The sequence below is a fragment of the Nerophis lumbriciformis genome, linkage group LG34 (genome assembly GCF_033978685.3).
Source record: "Nerophis lumbriciformis linkage group LG34, RoL_Nlum_v2.1, whole genome shotgun sequence".
NCBI classification, from domain to species: domain Eukaryota; kingdom Metazoa; phylum Chordata; class Actinopteri; order Syngnathiformes; family Syngnathidae; genus Nerophis; species Nerophis lumbriciformis.
The window spans coordinates 10,329,644-10,347,838 of NC_084581.2; the positions used below are offsets into that span (position 1 = coordinate 10,329,644).

Consider the following 18,195-nt stretch of genomic DNA (forward strand, 5'->3'; position numbering starts at 1 on the left):
ATCACTTTATTTTGGTCATTTTAAGCATGACCGGAACTTATTTCCTGGGCGCAATTATTTCCGTGCCCATAACAATGCACTTCCAACTTCCGGCAACAAATGTGTGTGTATTCTAATCATGGCGTAATTTGTAGTAGATGACGAAAATGACTATTTTTGGACAAATGATGATTCACAACCTTATCTTTTTTAAGCTGAATATACAGAGAATGAACTGCTGGTTATAGAAGCAAGCACAAAGAGAGGGTGAAATGTTGGAGCAGATGGGAGCCGAGAGAATCAGGACCAACATACTTGATGCTGCAAATGTGGCGCTTGGAGCCAAGCTTTGCTGATATAAATGGAGTGCTTACACAAAATCAGTTGGGAAAAAAACAACCCCTGTCAGCTTGATCAAACGGAAGACTGTCCATCGAGTAAGTCACTGTAATATTGATCATGATAAATGCAGCACATCATGCTTGTTTTTAACTACATACACTGTCAAGCTAGCTTTGTACCAACAAAACATGAAATGTGGGTTAATACTTTAAAGATACTATAATATGATTGTTCATGTTTTTTACTCAGTAAAATTGTTGTACTATTACATTGTGTTTTGCATTACAAATTCAAAAGACATTTAGCTGCTGACACAGAAGCTATCTTACAGCTAATGCCGTAGCATGCTGTCGGAAGGCGATGTGTTACTGCAGTAAATAACAGTGCCTCAGTGTTTGCGCTTACAATAACCGTGGTATTACAGATTAGCACAGGTTACGAACATACAGTAAATTAAGTCTTGTTGGCGTTTTTGTATGCCTTTTTAGAGTGATTTAGAGGCAAAATAGATTGCTTCCATTAGCTGCACTGATGGCCACCTAGAACAAGCCGATTATAAAAAAATTAGATGAAAAAAAACCTGTTATTGTCTCTCATAAGAATTGTGAACGATAGGCAACATTAAAAAAAAAAAAAAGTACTTCCCCTTTAGAAATGTTTCCTTTATTTTAGTTCCATTTAGATCGATTATGGAAACAAAAACATGCCACTCCTCTGACTTCCTTTAGTACGAACTATCACTTGTGGGCCGAAACAAGCCCTTCCAGTTTTGCACTACGTAGTCAAATGCCAGTGCAGCAGTATAGGACACGTGTTTTTTTTTCTTAAAGCGACACACATTGAGGTATTGAGGGACACAGTGTCACAGGCTCCTTGTGTTTCTTACGGCATCGATGCTTCAGTATCGTTTGACCTATAACTACTGTTGATAATATTGAGAATATATATGTTGATAAGTTTAACTACATTTAATTGTTTTCCTTAATTTGAACATGAATCCATTCCTGTTAACATCTGCATTCGAAAATTCAGGGGAAAAAAGAGGGGGAAAAACAAATTGTGCTTTGATTTTTAAAGCCTGACTTTGCAGGCTACAGGACGTGTTACCCCAATGTTTCCAGTCTCAAAGGTATCGGAAAAAAGGCTCACCACTTTTGCTGTGCGTCTCCTTGATGTCCTCGCACATGCGATCAAACTCGGGGTCGAGCTCTGAGGCAAAGATGGCGTGCGCCGTGTCCTTCAAGCTGCATGCTCGGTGCCTGATCACCTTGTCTGAGAAAGAAGGGAGCACGCTAGGTAATGCACTTTGCTCTGTAGACAACATTTGTACATTTTCTCCAAACATTCAGTGTTGTTTTAATGATGCATCCTATTATGTGTTTGAGGTGGGCATCATGCCTCATTTGAGTGCATCTGAGAGAAAAAGGATTGCAGCACGATCCCCGCAGCTTGAATTTAACACAAAGTTGGTTTTGGTGAGAAATGTTTGCAGGGATAATGCAAAAGGGTCTCGATGTTGACACTTCGCCCCTTTAGTCCAAAATAGGACACCCACTTTCATCCCACATGTTCTCTCATACCAGTCTTCACCTCACCAAGGCATCCCTTCCTCTCTGATGTTTTTCGGGCATTATTAATCCCCCATTTTCAGTGACTGCACAGCAAGAAAATGAAAGGCAAAGCTGAAGAGGAGAGGCTAAAAGCGTATCCACCGTAAACAGCCATCTCTCATTACGGCAGACAGGCAGGCGGCGGCGGCGGAGCCGCTCACGCAGAGAGTGGCGGCAGGGTCACAATCTGCCAACATTTGTCCAATTGGAGGAAGGCTGCTTAATTGTGATGGGGGCAGTTGCCGCGTGTGTGTGTGTGTGTGTGCGCGCGCATTATGAAACTGCCTTTCACAGAGGAAGGCACGGCAAATGGCAGATGGTAGGGTGGGAGCTCGTCTGCTTCAACTCCCAATCTACAATTACTTAGCACCACTTCTGATTTGTCCACCTTCAAAGCTGAAAGACCCGTTCATATCGCTGAAAATTCTGAATCAAGACTTTTGAATTTAGATTTATCATGATGTTCCAGATATATTACTTTATTTATTATTATTTATTACTATTTTTTTTGCTCGAATCTCTCGATCGAAAAAATTAGTGACACAAATGCCACATTGTGTTGTACGGTAATTGGAAAATCCCCAATATCAATTCTGACCAATTTTGCCACATTCTATTTTGTGAATATTACAAGTAAGTTATCACAATACACCGAAATAACTATAATAATGTAAACGCTGCGCAACATGACATTATATATGATTTATACGAGGTATGCACTAGGGCTGCATCGAACGATTATTTCTCGAATTGACTAATCTATCCATTATTTTTTTAGATTTACCGATTAATCTTTCTTTCTTTTTTTTTAAGTGTTTATACATCCATCCATCCATATTCTACCGCATGTCCGTTTTGGGGTCGCGGGTGGTGCTGCAGCCTATCTTGGCTGCATTCGGGCGGAAGGCGGTGTACACCTTGGACAAGTCGCCACCTTATCGCAGGGTCAACACAGATAGACAACATTCACACTCACATTCATACACTATACAATTTTTTACAAATTAATTCCCCCCAAATATTTTTTTCAGGTAATAATTGTAAGAAAGATTTATAAAACATAAGCAAAACACGCCTATGGGTATTCTCATTCATCCAGGTCATGGTATTCTCAGAGCAGTCAATCGATTGCAAGTCATGAGAACATTCAAAACAATGTTATCGCTGAGCTATTGAGTTTAAACCTAATATCTTAAAATAAAATCAGTGCAATTCAGTGCAATAATTATTATTATTATTGTAATAATGATAATGTATTACATTTATATACTGTAGCACTTTTCTAGACACTAATAGCGCTTCACGGAGAACTAAGAAGCCATCATTCATTTACTCCACATTCACACACAAAAGTATGTAAATAAACATTTAAAATATATATCTTCAGTTCATAGTCCGGTGCGGTTAACATATGAAAACATATTTTTCCCTCTAAAATTGATTGGTTACGATTTATAAACCGGTGCAGCTTATAGCCCGGAAAATACGGTACTTTTATCGACTCTTAGTAACAGGAACGTTCTAAACATGAACTTTTCTCCTTCCTTAAATTTCTCTTTTTACATATCTTTTTTTTATTCCTTCTCACCCTCACTCCTCCCAATATTTTTCAAAGGCAGCATAGTATTGTTTTTAATTCATTAACATCTGTATACCGAGTTGCAATGATACAGGTAACCCACGCTACGGTCTGTACCTCGGTTTTAGGGTTGGGATGTAACGGTAAACAATATAATGATAAACCGCGGTAAAATTCCCGACGGTTAGTAAGACCGTTTAAATTTTGAAGTACCGAAAAAACGTTATTTATTAATGCATTTTAGGTAACACTGCTTACTTCCTGGAAATTAAGTCAGAGCAGCGCTGGCGCATGCGCACTCGCGTTGTTTGGCTTGAAAATTATTGCGGAACAAACTACACAGACTTTGCTACAGAAATTTCCCCTCGGCGTAAACAGAGCCAAGCGCTTGGTTTAACTTCATTTTCCCTCGCTTCATTTCCGTGGAGTCTCGGCGTGCGTTTAAGAGCGCACTGCTTGTTTTTAGATGGAGACAGGTGTGGACAATATTGGAGACAGGCGCATCGTTCCCACACTAAAAGTATAAAGCGAAGGAGAACACTATTTGATGTTGCTTTTATTTTCTCAATACAGCGTCTATCAGCTGTGACATAGTTAATCACGTGAGGAAAAACGCAGCAGTCGATGTATCTGGAATATTGCTACAACTTGTTTATAAAGTCTTTAGTTTGTTTACTGGGATGCTCACTCGTCCTTTATTTAACTGCAAACTGCATCAGTGTTCAAATAACATAAATACTAGCTATAATGTTTTGTCATCTCATCAAACTGAACGCAAGCTGTGAAGATTGTGTATTCGATGAAAGAGGTATCACTCCTGTTCATTTTTGTTGGCCAAATTGTTGTACTGATCCACTATGAGGTGTTGTTAGAGAAGAACAAAGCTTGTTTATTAGACTTCATCTTCATTAGCCAAACTGCTTTGAGTTTTATATTGATATCAAAAAGTAAACATGTTTTTTTTTACATTACTTGTGTTTTTTTCATGTCACAAAGGTATTACTTTAAAAACCATTCATGTGACATAGCATTTTGTTAATGTTTTATTGTGTATAGTTAATTCCTATACGACATATTTCTGCTCAAACTCTTAATGGATCTGTCAGCATCTACAATGTACATGTAAACGTACATAACTTAAAAAATACCTCCCTCTATCAAAATTTAAAAATATAGATAAAAGGCATCATGTAATGAGAAAAAGCTGACACGTTGATATTATTGATGAACAAAAAAAACAAATACTTGTCTTTAGATATATGGAAAACGTTTATCTATAGCCTTTTTATTAGACATTATTACATGATGGTATTGCGTTCCACACCTTACCGCAACAATGCTTTATTTAACAATCAGTAATCATGATTTCAATATTGATAGAAATAATCTTAATTCCTTAATCGTGCAACTCTGTGTATACGACTAGATCTCATACATCAACACTATTTTTATCTATATGGACACAACGTGCAGTTACGTCTTATGGCCATTAGGTGCCATCTTTCAAAATTCTTACATTGGTTTTTATTTTTGTATCTGTTATGTCCATTAAGTGCTATCTTGCACAATTTTCACATTTATTGTATTTATTTTATGCAATTTTTTTCTGCCATATTAGATTGTACATAATGCTTTTGTTGCTTTCATATGCAGATTCAATTTCTACTTGAGGTCCATGAAACAGTGTTTTTATCTACAATAACGTTTCTGAATGACATTTTGAATGTGTCGTGTTTTTTAAAATGAAACTTGGTTAAAAGATTTCAGTATGACTATTTTTACAACATTTTGAGCACATTTAAAAATACCACACTAATAATGATAACCATGATCGTTTTGGTAACAATAACCGTGATAAGACATTTTCGTACCGTGACAGCCCTATTTTAGGGCCACGGTGTTGCTTCTTTTTCGGTACATTTTGTCGGAGTAAAGACAACTTTTTCCTCTCAAAGTTATTTAGTTATTTTGCTTGTCATCGAAAAGTGCATTCTGCAATAAACAGTATCATTGGTGTAGTTAATACTTCAATACTTTTACTTCGAGTTAACATTTACTAAACAACACTTTCAAATAGTAATTATTTGTGTTCTTTGATTACTTGTATACATCAGTGCTTTTCACCAGTGCTTTGGCAAACGGCAAGCGGTGACCCAGATTGCGATTTTTTTTTTAACTCAAATACTGTAGCGTATGTTGAATAAAATTCCATTCAAGTGCAGTTTTAATTTGAGGTACTGTAAACTAATGTGTACCAACACATAAAACAAGTTTAGACATTATTTCACGAACAAAATGTTTTTTTATCCACAAACTCAAAAATGATTTGAACACAAAACATCTATATGCAGTTTTTTTAGTACATGTTGTATTAGAAGACTTGAATATTTGCAGACACAAACAAAAAGTGTGATTAAAAAATATTAAGATATAAAAATGCTTTTTCCTGATTAAATTAGTGGGTGTGTTTATTTTCCCAGTCGGGACTAATAAAGACTCCTGTGAGTGCCTGCAAGTCCACATTCAGGGCAGGATTACCGGTAAACTGCAGCAGACAGTGAAACTAAAACCTGTCACTAAAGCCGGTGCTCCTTTTAAATGTTGTGTTTAAATTTATATGCTAGTGTTAGTCATATTTCTTTATTTTTTTCTTTTGGGCTGCACTTCAAGCTGTGTAAAAGGGGAAGTGGCACAACGTTGATTAAACATAAATTACGTTGCGACGAGCCTGATTTTTGCACGGTGGAACGAGAGGTTGCGTACACACACGGACACAAACACTTTCACAAAAACGATATGACACGATTAAATGATACGCAATCATTTAAAACGGGGACATGGCGTCGGACATTTGGAAAAAGAATACTGTCTCAACCTCAGTAAGAGGTTAGCTTCTACCTTGCTAGCTAGCTAACTAACGAGTGAGACGAAGTTGTGAAAAAATAACTTAACTATCATTTTAGCAAAAGTCAGCCAGCTAAACTTTGTCTACATCAATTGAAGTACGTTTTAAAGCAGTGTCAATTTGCAATGCCCTAAACAAAGACACTTTAACAAACGCAAACCACGCGTGCACACAAACAAACACAAAGAGACAGGACAGGCAGGCAGGCACCTACGCGAAGGGATCATAAGATTACATATACAAGCCATTAAATATCCAACATTTTACGAATCAAATATAGAATTCTACACATTGAGTCTATTTGCAATGCCGTAAAAAAGGCACTTTAACAAATGCGAACTGCGCGTGCACACACTACACAGTCACACATAGACAGACAGGCACCAATGCGGAGGTATCATAGGATTAAACATACAATCTATTAAATAGCCAACATTGTAAGAATTAATCAAATATATATTTCTATACATTGATTCTATTAGAGAGCTAAAATGACCAAGAGTCAATCAAAAGTCAATATACCAGTGTGCAGCTTTTTAAACATCACAACATGCTTTTCTTTTTGAGGAAGTTAGATTTTGTGTTTTGTTGTTTGTTTTCATTGCTGCTATTTTAACTTTTTTTAATACATAAACACAGTTAGACGTTTTTTTAGCACTTTACCTTTCCTTTCTTTTAAATAGACAACATTTTATTAGACATTTTAATTTTTGTAACAACAGATAATAAATATTCATGAAGGAATTAGTCATTTTTGTTGTTCGTAAACACATTTCTAAAATAACCTAAGGTGCATTTAGAAGTCGATGGAAAAATTTGAGCCATTAAATGTGTACGCTTTATTATCCGATTAGTTGACTAATTGTTAAGATAATCGTTGACTAATTGACTATCAAAATAATAGTTAGTTGCAGCCCTACTGTGTTATGCTTTTGTTTAGATGTTGTGCACTATTGACTTTGTTTAGTCAAACAATTGTATATAAGTAAATAAGGAACTAGTCTAAATATTGTGTTGATATTGTTAACACTGTCAATAGCATTCACCATTGACAAATTTAAAAAATATCGTTGTACATCTTATTCATGGAATCATAAGCATAAAACATGGATTGGAAGATCCCTAAACGACCTGTTCAATTAGCAATATAGCAGGAGAATCATAGCTATACGAGCACAACAATAACAGACAAGCTGACCACCAGTGGATAATAATGACCGATCTACATCATGCTTAGAGGCTTAATTGTGCCACATCCAGGCCACACTCTCTGGGCCAAAGCAAGCAGGATTGAGGCTCCCGTTTGTCTTCTTTATTAAACTCCCTAATTGCGTTCTCTCCCTTTAGTGTATCATTGGTATGCCCTGTGCTCTAACAAATGAGTGTGCACTCGCCTGCAAAGACAGATATGATTTATTCATTTGAACTGGCAGAGAATTTCTTCCCATCAGTATCAGGCAAGGCGGGAATTAAAATAGTTACATCAAGCAAATGGGTGCAAACAGGAGCACTGTATGCTGCTTTCAATTAATATCATTCTAGTCTGCTGTCCCTTACGTTCTCTTTCAGTAAAAGTGGGACATTTTTCTCGTGTGTCCGCGCTGCCATTTAAAGTGCACTCTATATTCTGATAAGTTTGTAAGCAAACAGCAGGTCTCGTTCATTACTTGTGTATATATTTGTCTTCGGTTATGTTCCAATGCTCAAGATGGCAACGAGAAGGCAAGAGAGGAGAACAACACAAGGAAAATCAATTTTAGCTGCAAGACAAGGGGCGAGATTAAATTTTCATGCATATGCAGTCTTTCCACATTTTCCACAGCACAGACTGGGAGCGAGGAAGTGCGTCTTTCAGCGGCAGACCGTATTCACCTTCTTCATTTGAATTTCAGACTTGTACAAAAGGCGCCCGGAGCTTTTGTAATTACAGCGCCTGTAGGCTCACTTAATAAGTCATTAGATTTTAAAATCGAATGATTTTTATTTTTCTCCTCGCCTTGCTCAATGACTAATGGAGCGCAACACAACTGCAAAAACAAATGATCACACTGATTCACCGCTCAGGGAAGTTGTGCGTTACCTCAATTACGCTTTGACTCCAAAGGTTGTCAATATCCGATTCAGCTCCATTTCTACAGCTAATACTTAGGTAGTGTATGGAATTATAATAACGTCTGGGGCGCTGTAATGAACCTTAGGAAAATGTAAATGTTTTTATTAAATGTACAGAGTTATTATGTTTTAATATTTTCCGTGGTTACTAACACCTAATAATTTACAATGGAACTGTATGGATTTTATGAAGGCGACAAGCTATTTCTATTTGACAACGTGTTTTTTAAGAAGTTCTGCTGCATCTGAACATGTATGTGTAGCGTATCCATGTCTATCGGCATGACCATTGTCTTGTCTTACCTCCTGGGTCTTTATCGGGGTTATACTCTAACGCGTTGCTGCAAATGAGGTCGATGTCTACCAGGAAGTCTTTGGCCGTCAGGTACTGGTGCTTGTCAATCTTTGTCATGACTGTCGACAGGTCCATGGGCTGCCGAATCACCTCCAGGTAGTCGGACACCTGACAGCCACACAAAGAGAACAACATGTCAGTCAAATACCAGTGACGACCCATAAAAACCTGTTTGAGCAGCACAACACTAGGTTCTCCATGTTGGTACTCACCTCGTCAATGTCGACAGGCTTGCTAAAGATGTTGAAGCGCTTGTCCGTGGCCAGGCGCTTGGTCACATCCCTGAGAAAGAGCCGCAGCTCCCTAAGCGTGTTCTCCTCCTGTTCAGCAAGGCGGCGCTGCTCTTCCGCAGAAAGGACTCTGGGGCCCGGGGCCTCAGCCACCTGCAACACTTCCTCACTCCTCTCTAGAGGGATGAATGCAAAAATGTGACTATGGGTGTCCCGTTACATCTTTTTCACTTACGATAAGATATTAAAACCTTGACTGTTGGCCATTACTGATATCAATGCGATATAATATCAGTTGAATCACGGCACATACTGTCATTACTTATTTAGTGTGCAATGTTGAAAAAGGTTTGATCAGGTGAAATTACTCAGAACAATAGTAGGTATGAAATACACTCAACTGGAATGGAAATAGACTGTCTTTAATTATTTGTTTAACTAAATTGAAGTGGAGTGGTAATTATTGACAACACCTTGTAGCCACAATAATTCATGACCTGGTAAGTTAAATAATGCAGACACGTATGTTACTGGATACTTTTTGGTACGCTTCTGCCTTGGAGACTTGGGAACTGTAGGTAATGTGCAACTATAATTATTTGATACTTGATGTTGTGTTTTAAACTGCAATATTGTTCAATCAAGGACAATTATTACAGATGTCTAGCTTGTGTGCTTAGTTGTTGTGTAGCCGTTAGCTCCTAGTAACCAATAGCCTACCATGTTTACTTTTTGTAACTGACTTCACTAAAATACAAAGAAGACCAACCCCATGTGCTTAATGATAAATATAAATGATAAATGGGTTGTACTTGTATAGCGCTTTTCTACCTTCAAGGTACTCAAAGCGCTTTGACACTACTTCCACATTTACCCATTCACACACACATTCACACACTGATGGAGGGAGCTGCCATGCAAGGCGCTAACCAGCACCCATCAGGAGCAAGGGTGAAGTGTCTTGCTCAGGACACAACGGACATGACGAGGTTGGCACTAGGTGGGGATTGAACCAGGGACCCTCGGGTTGCGCACGGCCACTCTTCCACTGCGCCACGCCGTCCCATGACATTAACCTGTTAATTGGCTGCCCAACTTTGCACAAGTAAACAAGCTGCGTGACTGCTTGTCTCAGAGCACTTATATCTGAGATTTTCAATGCAAGCCGATAGCAGCAAAAAAATAAAAATTGTTGGATGATATCGGGCCGATATCCGATATCAATATCGGATCTGGACATCACTAAATGTGACCCTACTTTTTTTTAAAGCAACAGTCACACGGTAGCACCTTAAAATGGTATGTTTCTCAATCCACCAAGGTGTAGTCCAGTGTTTCCAATACATCATTTTGTTTGCGGTGGACAGCTCTGGATACATTTGGACAACCACAGAAAGATTTGACGTATCATCTCACACTCCCTCAAAAACAGGTATTATGTTTGTCTAAGAAGCTTGTAGGTACAACTTGGGAAATCGTTTCTTTGCCTCGTCAGAGACAAGATATAACCAGTATCTGATTAGACAGACAGTCATCAAACAGAAAGAGTCTTACTAACCAACGTAATGTTGACAAACTGTTAAGTTAACTCACGACAAGAGTGAACTACCAATCTATGTGGGCAACAACTAAGCCCTAACATCAAAACAGTAACCGCAAAGCATGCACTGTATTCCAGCGGTAACTAACCTCGATGAGACAATATACGGTGATATTGGATATACAATGATTATCTTAAAGACCAGCGCATACCTACAAGGAGCCGAAAGCACATCATAAATGTTTTTTAATCACTCGTCAGTCGTGCATTTTATTAGGCGCACGCACACGCCACTGCAAAGCATGAGGTAAGACACAAATCAAAAAACTCAGTTTAACAAGTCCACACGCATCCTCTAGGAAATGTTGTAGTCTCTATTCAGATGATACCGAAGAGTAAGAAAAACCAACGTCCAATCGTCCATAGACAAGAAGTCGGCCAGCACCGTTAGAAGGCCCTGCGGCGTCTACGCTCTCCTTCATTCTGGGCATTCCTGACTCTAATTAGGCATAATAGTCAGGCGCTAACATCGCACTTCCTTTCCTGTGTTTTAGGATTGCAATGGTGCTTTTGCCTAAGAAACCCCTGAAGAGCAGCAGGCGGAGAAAAGGAGAGGATCCCTGCATGGTATCAAAGAGGAGTCAGCGGATAACCGCTCCGCATCATTTCCATTTTAAAGCCCAAAGGTGGACTGGACGTGGATACTTTTCCCTATATTGCGCTTAAACGAAGGACTGGGGTAGTGGCAGAGGACATATTAACAGCTGGATGTGGATGTGATTAGGGTTTAGGAGGCATGACTCTGATGGGAAGGAGGAAAGGCAATATTAACAAAGTGTGTGCAAAAGGGAAAATTTACATCTGCTCATATCTACAGGCAATGTGACGCGTTATACGCCGGGCAGGCAAAATATTTAGTTCTGTTGCATGCCAACAGAATATGAATTAGATCCACACACATATTTGCCTCAAACTGCAAGTTGTAGCTGAAAGGTGCACATTTTAAGTCCACAGCAAGGAGGGAAGAAGCACATACAGAACAACACTGCCCTCTAGGGCTGATGTCCATAACGGTCTTCAAAGCTTGAACAACACGTTTGGGACAGACAGCTTCTCCTCTTTATACACTCTGTATACTTTCGGTCAAAAGTAAAGTTAAAATACCCATGATTGTCACACATAGGTGTGGGCGAAATGATTCTCTGCATTTGACCCATCACCCTTGATCACTCCCTGGGAGGTGAGGGTTAGCAGTGAGCAGCAGCGGTGACCGCGCCCGGGAATATGAGTAGTTCAACTGATTACTTGAACTATTATTTCCTGTAGATTTCAAGGCCAAGTGTCGGAAGAAAGAATAGAACCCGCCCCTATTTTATTCTTTGTTGGGGGAGCGTAACAGAAATATTTGAGAAGCACTGCTCTAAGCGTTTATTCTTTATTTCCTTGCATATAACAATGGGAATAGTTAGAATGTGAAAACATTACCTGTACAGTAAATACTATTTACTTTGGCCACATTAATGCACAGGCTTACTTTGTGTCAAGTAGAGATCAACTGATAATCGGCCCGGTTGATATTTGGCATTTTTATATTTATATATTTTTTTATTATTGGTAATAAATCGTAATAATTATCTCTATCACCTTTACTATCATTTTAAATGTAGCAATCATCGAACAAATGCCTTTTTTTAATCCGGCAGACCCATGAAAAACTGGTTATTTTGGCTCAGATGCAGCCGTGCGAGTGTCTCCAGCATTGGTCTGCCCACGGCACCATCTCATTGGTTAAGTAAACTACGCATTTTTAAGAGCAGAGCCAAGCAGAAGCCGAGGTCTTTTGCAGGCTCTTCATTCTCAAACACACCACGGTGAGAAAAGTGTGATATACTGCTGAAATTAACTCCGGTGGGTGTACAAATGTGTTAAAGGTACATAAACACAAACTTTCCTGAAATTGTAACAAACATCCCAGTCCTCTACTTGTCACAACTATTGGAATCGTTACTTTAAGCAGAATACCGTAAACATTTCATAAACATAGGCGGCAGCTGTTAGCTCATAGTACTTCACGAAGTGTCTGTGAATTCAAATATTGATATGGAAACAGTCCATTAGAGTAGAAGCATGTGTGTGTGATTGAGAGAGAGATAATAGAGTTTAATTCTATAGTTAGGACATAAATAGAATAGACAATAGGGATGTCCCGATCCAGGTTTTTGCACTTCCGATCCGATACCGATATTGTTTTTGCACTTCCGATCCAATCCCGATACTGACCGATACTGGCCTATCCGAGCATGTATTAAAGTTTAAAGTTATTCAGCCTACCGTATTTTCCGCACTATTAGCCGCACCTAAAAACCACAAATTTACTCAAAAGCTGACAGTGCGGCTTATAACCCGGTGCGCTTTATATATGGATTAATATTAAGATTCATTTTCATAAAGTTTCGGTCTCGCAACTACGGTAAACAGCCGCCATCTTTTTTCCCCGTAGAAGAGGAAGTGCTTCTTCTTCTACGCAAGCAACCGCCAAGGTAAGCACCCGCCCCCATAGAAGAGGAAGCGCTTCTTCTTCTACTGTAAGCAACCACCCGCCCCCGTAGAAGAAGAAGAAGAAGCGCGCGGATATTACGTTTCATTCCCTTTGTGTGTTTACATCTGTAAAGACCACAAAATGGCTCCTACTAAGCGACAGGTTTCCGGTTCATGAAAAGACGCAATCTCTCCATCCGCACACGGACTACTATTTCAAAGCAACTGCCTAAAGACTTTCAAGAAAAGCTAGCTACTTTCCGTGCATATTGTAAAAACAAGATAGCTGAAAAAAAGATCCGGCCAGAGAACATTATCAACATGGACGAGGTTCCACTGACTTTTGATATTCCTGTGAACCGCACTGTGGATACAACGGGAGCACGTACGGTGAATATTCGCACCACAGGGAATGAGAAGTCATCCTTCACTGTGGTTCTAGCTTGCCATGCTAATGGCCAGAAACTTCCACCCATGGTGATATTCAAAAGGAAGACCTTGCCAAAAGAGACCTTTCCAGCCGGCGTCATCATAAAAGCTAACTCGAAGGGATGGATGGATGAAGAAAAGATGAGCGAGTGGTTAAGGGAAGTTTACGCGAAGAGGCCGGGTGGCTTTTTTCACGCAGCTCCGTCCATGTTGATATACGACTCCATGCGCGCCCACATCACGCTGGTTTTTAATATATTATTAAAGTTTGACTGACCTATCTGACTGTTTTTTTGACATTCCTTTAGCGCAGTTAGATGCGGCTTATAACACGGGGCGGCTTATAGGTGGACAAAGTTTTGAAATATGCCGTTCATTGAAGGCGCGGCTTATAACCCAGGGCGGCTTATGGTGCGGAAAATACGGTACTTAGTTGTCAGAATCATGTTGAAAAGGGTTTTAGTACTCTTGATAACAACTAGCCAGCTGAATTAGGTGAGTTTGAATAATACACAATGGTTGGTAACAAGAAACTGACCTGTTTATTCAAGAATAAACACAAAATAGACAAAATTATACATGACAAACAGAAATGGCATCATTGAACTAGGGCTGGGCGATATGGCCTTTTTTTAATATTGCGATATTTTAAGGCCAAGTCACGATACACCATATATATGTGGATATTTTGCCTTAGCCTTGAATGAACACTTGATGCATATAATCACAGCAGTATGATGATTCTGTGTCTACATTAAAACATTCTTCTTCACACTGCATTAATATTTGCTACTTTTAAACTTTCATGCAGAGAGGGCAATCACAACTAAAAAAATCACTATTTTTTTCATACGGTGTTGATCTGGAAATGTTTGCCTCTGCATTTTGATGGTGTGGACGTGTGGCACCGAATGGAGATAAGCGTCTCGACAGACGTTACAATATTTGAACAATGATGACGAAAACTGTTTTCTCTGTCGTGTCCGTGTGTCGAAAATTGTTATGCGCTTATTTTTTTATTTGATTTTGTGCGTGGCATAGATTTGCCGTGCGCAGAGGACGCTTGAGCAGTGCGCAATTGCACAGGCGCGCACCTTAGAGGGAGCGTTGCTCGCACGGCTGCGCTAGCATCACAGCTAACGTTAGCCATGCTGCTACCTCTCTGCTCGGGGAGGGCGTATACGTATGTGACGTATGACGTGACAGTATGTGACGTGTGTAAGAAGGTGCGCTTGCTGTCTGTGAGAGGAAGACACAGAAAAGAGTGAGAAGAGCCTGTCGTGTAATGCCAGCAGCTAAAAGCAACTGCGTGAGAATCCACAGACCTGTGGATGTGTTGAAGGTGTGCTGGAAAATGCGAAACGGAAATTAGGGAGCAGCAGAAAAGTGGAATGTATTATTTAAATAGGTGCGTTGGAAAACACGGACCGGAGTTTTTTTTTAAAAACTGGATCTGGATCGGCATTTTCCCATGCCTTGCCGATACGCATTTTTTGGCAAATATCGGCGGCCGATCCGATCCAAATATCGGATCGGGACATCCCTAATAGACAATAGTGTGTTCCACACAGTTGTGAATTTGTGAAGTGAATTATATTTATTTAGCGCTTTTCTCTAGTGACTAAAAGCACTTTTACATAGTGAAACCCAATATCAAAGTTACATTTAAACCAGTGTGGGTGGCACTGGGAGCAGAAGCGTAAAGTGTCTTGCCCAAGGACACAACGGCAGTGACTAGGATGGCGGAGGCGGGGATCAAACCTGGAACATTTAAGTTGCTGGCACGTCCGCTCTACCAACCAAACCACGCCCCCTCAAGAAGCTGCAGAACAGCAAAGCACAGTTTATCGTGCAATATTTGTATCCCTGAAATATTTTGTATATGCTGCGATATATTAAAGATCCCAGCAAGGTTAAAAAAAATAAATAAATAGCGGAATTGAAAAATATCATCTGAGGTAAAGGGGGCCCTTTTGTTCCAAAGGTTAAAACTAAAATATGCCCACACTGGTGCCATGGCATTTGGTTTTGCGATCATTTTGTCCATTTTCGCTACTACATGTGTTGCACGGGCTAACTTGTTGCACTCTGTGATGCTAGCGGGCCAGCGGCCCAGCCTCGCCGCCCTAAGCTTCAAAGACACTTGAGGACAAGAAAATTCCCTGTAGGGCTATACAATTAATCACATCTTAATCGTGATTACGATTTTGCCAGCTAAAATTACCGTAAAAAACAAGCGTAATTTTCGGCGATATTAACATTTTAAAAAAGCAGACTACGCTGCATATCAGAGCAAACAGTTTGACAAAGGTCAGCCCACCACCAAGGGGCAGCCAAATGACAGTGGACTCTTGAGAGTGAGTAAAAATGAGTGAGAACAGAGACTAACAGTAGATCAGCTGGCCGCCTGTCGCTTCCAAAAATATTACGAGAAAATAAATACATTATTACATCAGTGCCGTACCCTCCAGCAGAGTGACCCACGGATTGCCAACAGTGGGGCTGGACGATTATGGAAAAAATAATAATCTAAATTATTTTGATTGATATTATAATCAAGATTGATTACACAATCATTCATTAAATTTAAAACACTAGTATTTATTGTCCCACCAAAACTTAACATTAAATATAGTTTAAAAAACGTATTTAAATTAGTAACTAATTAACCACGAGTAAAATAATAGTAATAACAAAAAAATGTAAAAGCAATATAAAAATATATATATTTATTATTTTTCTGTTTTAATTGTTTTTAATTTTGTTTTTTACCTTTTACTCTTATTTTAACACCATAAAGTGTGTGCTTTTTGTACCAAATAAAATTCAATGAAACGTTTTATAATTAAATGCAAAAATCCTCACATTTAATAGCGCAATACATCTTTGAACAATTTTGACCAGTATTTTAAGTCAAAGAGTGTGTGAATGTGAGTGTGAATGTTGTCTGTCTATCTGCGTTGGCCCTGCGATGAGGTGGCGACTTGTCCAGGGTGTACCCCGCCTACCGCCCGAATGCAGCTGAGATAGGCTCCAGCACCCCCTGCTACCCCGAAGGGGACAAGCGGTAGAAAATGGATGGATGGCATTCATTCATACATTTATACAATTTTGTTGTATAAATGTATCAACAAGTGCTTTAAGTATATTATGCTTGTGTAAGGTACTTTTTTAAACCTTTGTTAGCGTAGTCAGACCGAATGTGGCGCACCGGGCTATTATTGTGAAGGATGTGTGCTGTGCTGTTGTTCTCAACTTGACGCATAAAGAAAGGATTTGAGGCTGTAAAAAAAAAAAAAGACTCAAGTTGCAGATGCTGTCCTCCTGTTTGTACAATAATGTTAAATTGATGTTGTCATTCACAACAACACAAGCAGATGAGATGTCTTTGTGTGTGTATGGATTGTTCTTGCTCGCTTTAGCTTTACGGGTTTAGTCGCGGTTTCAAAAGGCCGTCTTGACATTGTTTAGTTAAGGACGCGTTTCGGGGCTGAATGAGCGTTCCCGGACACATTATTTACTCAAACAAATGTTACTTCTCCTCACAATGACAGCATTTCAGTGACATGTATGTCAATTTCCCCTGATATTGTTTTGCGTTTATCAGCGGATTCTGTTTTATTGGCCAATTATGTGACTCCGTCCGTAGTTACTTCAACACGGAAATCATATACCTTACTTTTTTTGTTGCGTTTAGTGATTATTAATACTTTGTCAAATAAAAAGTAGTAACTATGATGATCTCTGATGATTAATCGTTTTTTTTCGATTATTATGTTTTCGTGATCGTGAGAAGCCATAATCAAAACCGAAATCAAAATTTGTTTAATTGTCCAGCCCTAGCCAACAGGCATGGATTTTAACCTCGGAACACAGCCCCAATACTCGCCACTCTCTAGGCAACCTCCCGCTCGTTCCCCAAAACCCTGAAATGCTCCCGCGCAGATGGACTAATGCAGCCCTAATTCACCTTCCTTTTCATTCCGCCATGGCACAAACGTGCGCAGCTGCTGAAACCAATGAAAAGCGTGAATGCTCTTCAAGCATCCACATGGTGATTTACCGATGCTGGAAAACTTACCCATTTAATTTTCATTATTCGTCGGCTAAGTGACTTATCGAATATCAGCGCTTTTGAAGCAGAGAAGCAGGGTTTGATCCCCATTCATGGCATATAAAATATCAAGCAGTTAGTTTACCATAATCATGTTCTTTGTTGATTGTTATATTTCACTCAAATTTAAATATTAAACATTTTGTTTATCATGTGTTCTTAATTATCTAAAACATTAAACACCAAGGGCCTCACATTAGGTTAAAGCGTTCCCTGCCGTGAACAGATTACTTAATTTACTTTTTTTTCCTTTGATGAAATTGTATTCAATTTTTTAAAGTTCTATTAATGTAACGATAGTAATGATAAACCATGGTGTAAAACTCTCGTCGGTTAGTATTACCGTTTAAAATTAAAATGATCGTAAAACCGTGATGGATAACTGCACTCCGATAAATTCTCGGACCAATGATACTGCTCATCTACACATGAAGCAAGCTAGTATGCTAATATCTAGCTAGC

At 39.2% G+C, this 18,195-nt stretch overlaps 1 protein-coding gene across 3 annotated transcripts in view; it reads right to left on the bottom strand.

Moving 5' to 3' along the window:
• Nucleotides 1-18,195, bottom strand: part of atad2b (ATPase family AAA domain containing 2B) — a 126,596-nt gene that overhangs the window by 63,454 nt on the left and 44,947 nt on the right. For all 3 annotated transcript variants that reach the window (XM_061929419.1, XM_061929417.1, XM_061929420.1), the window contains exons 21-23: nucleotides 9,095-9,288; nucleotides 8,831-8,990; nucleotides 1,471-1,593 (exon numbers count right to left, since the gene is read on the bottom strand). In XM_061929419.1, the coding sequence (XP_061785403.1) occupies nucleotides 1,471-1,593; nucleotides 8,831-8,990; nucleotides 9,095-9,288 (477 nt within the window). The remainder of the gene's footprint in view (nucleotides 1-1,470; nucleotides 1,594-8,830; nucleotides 8,991-9,094; nucleotides 9,289-18,195) is intronic.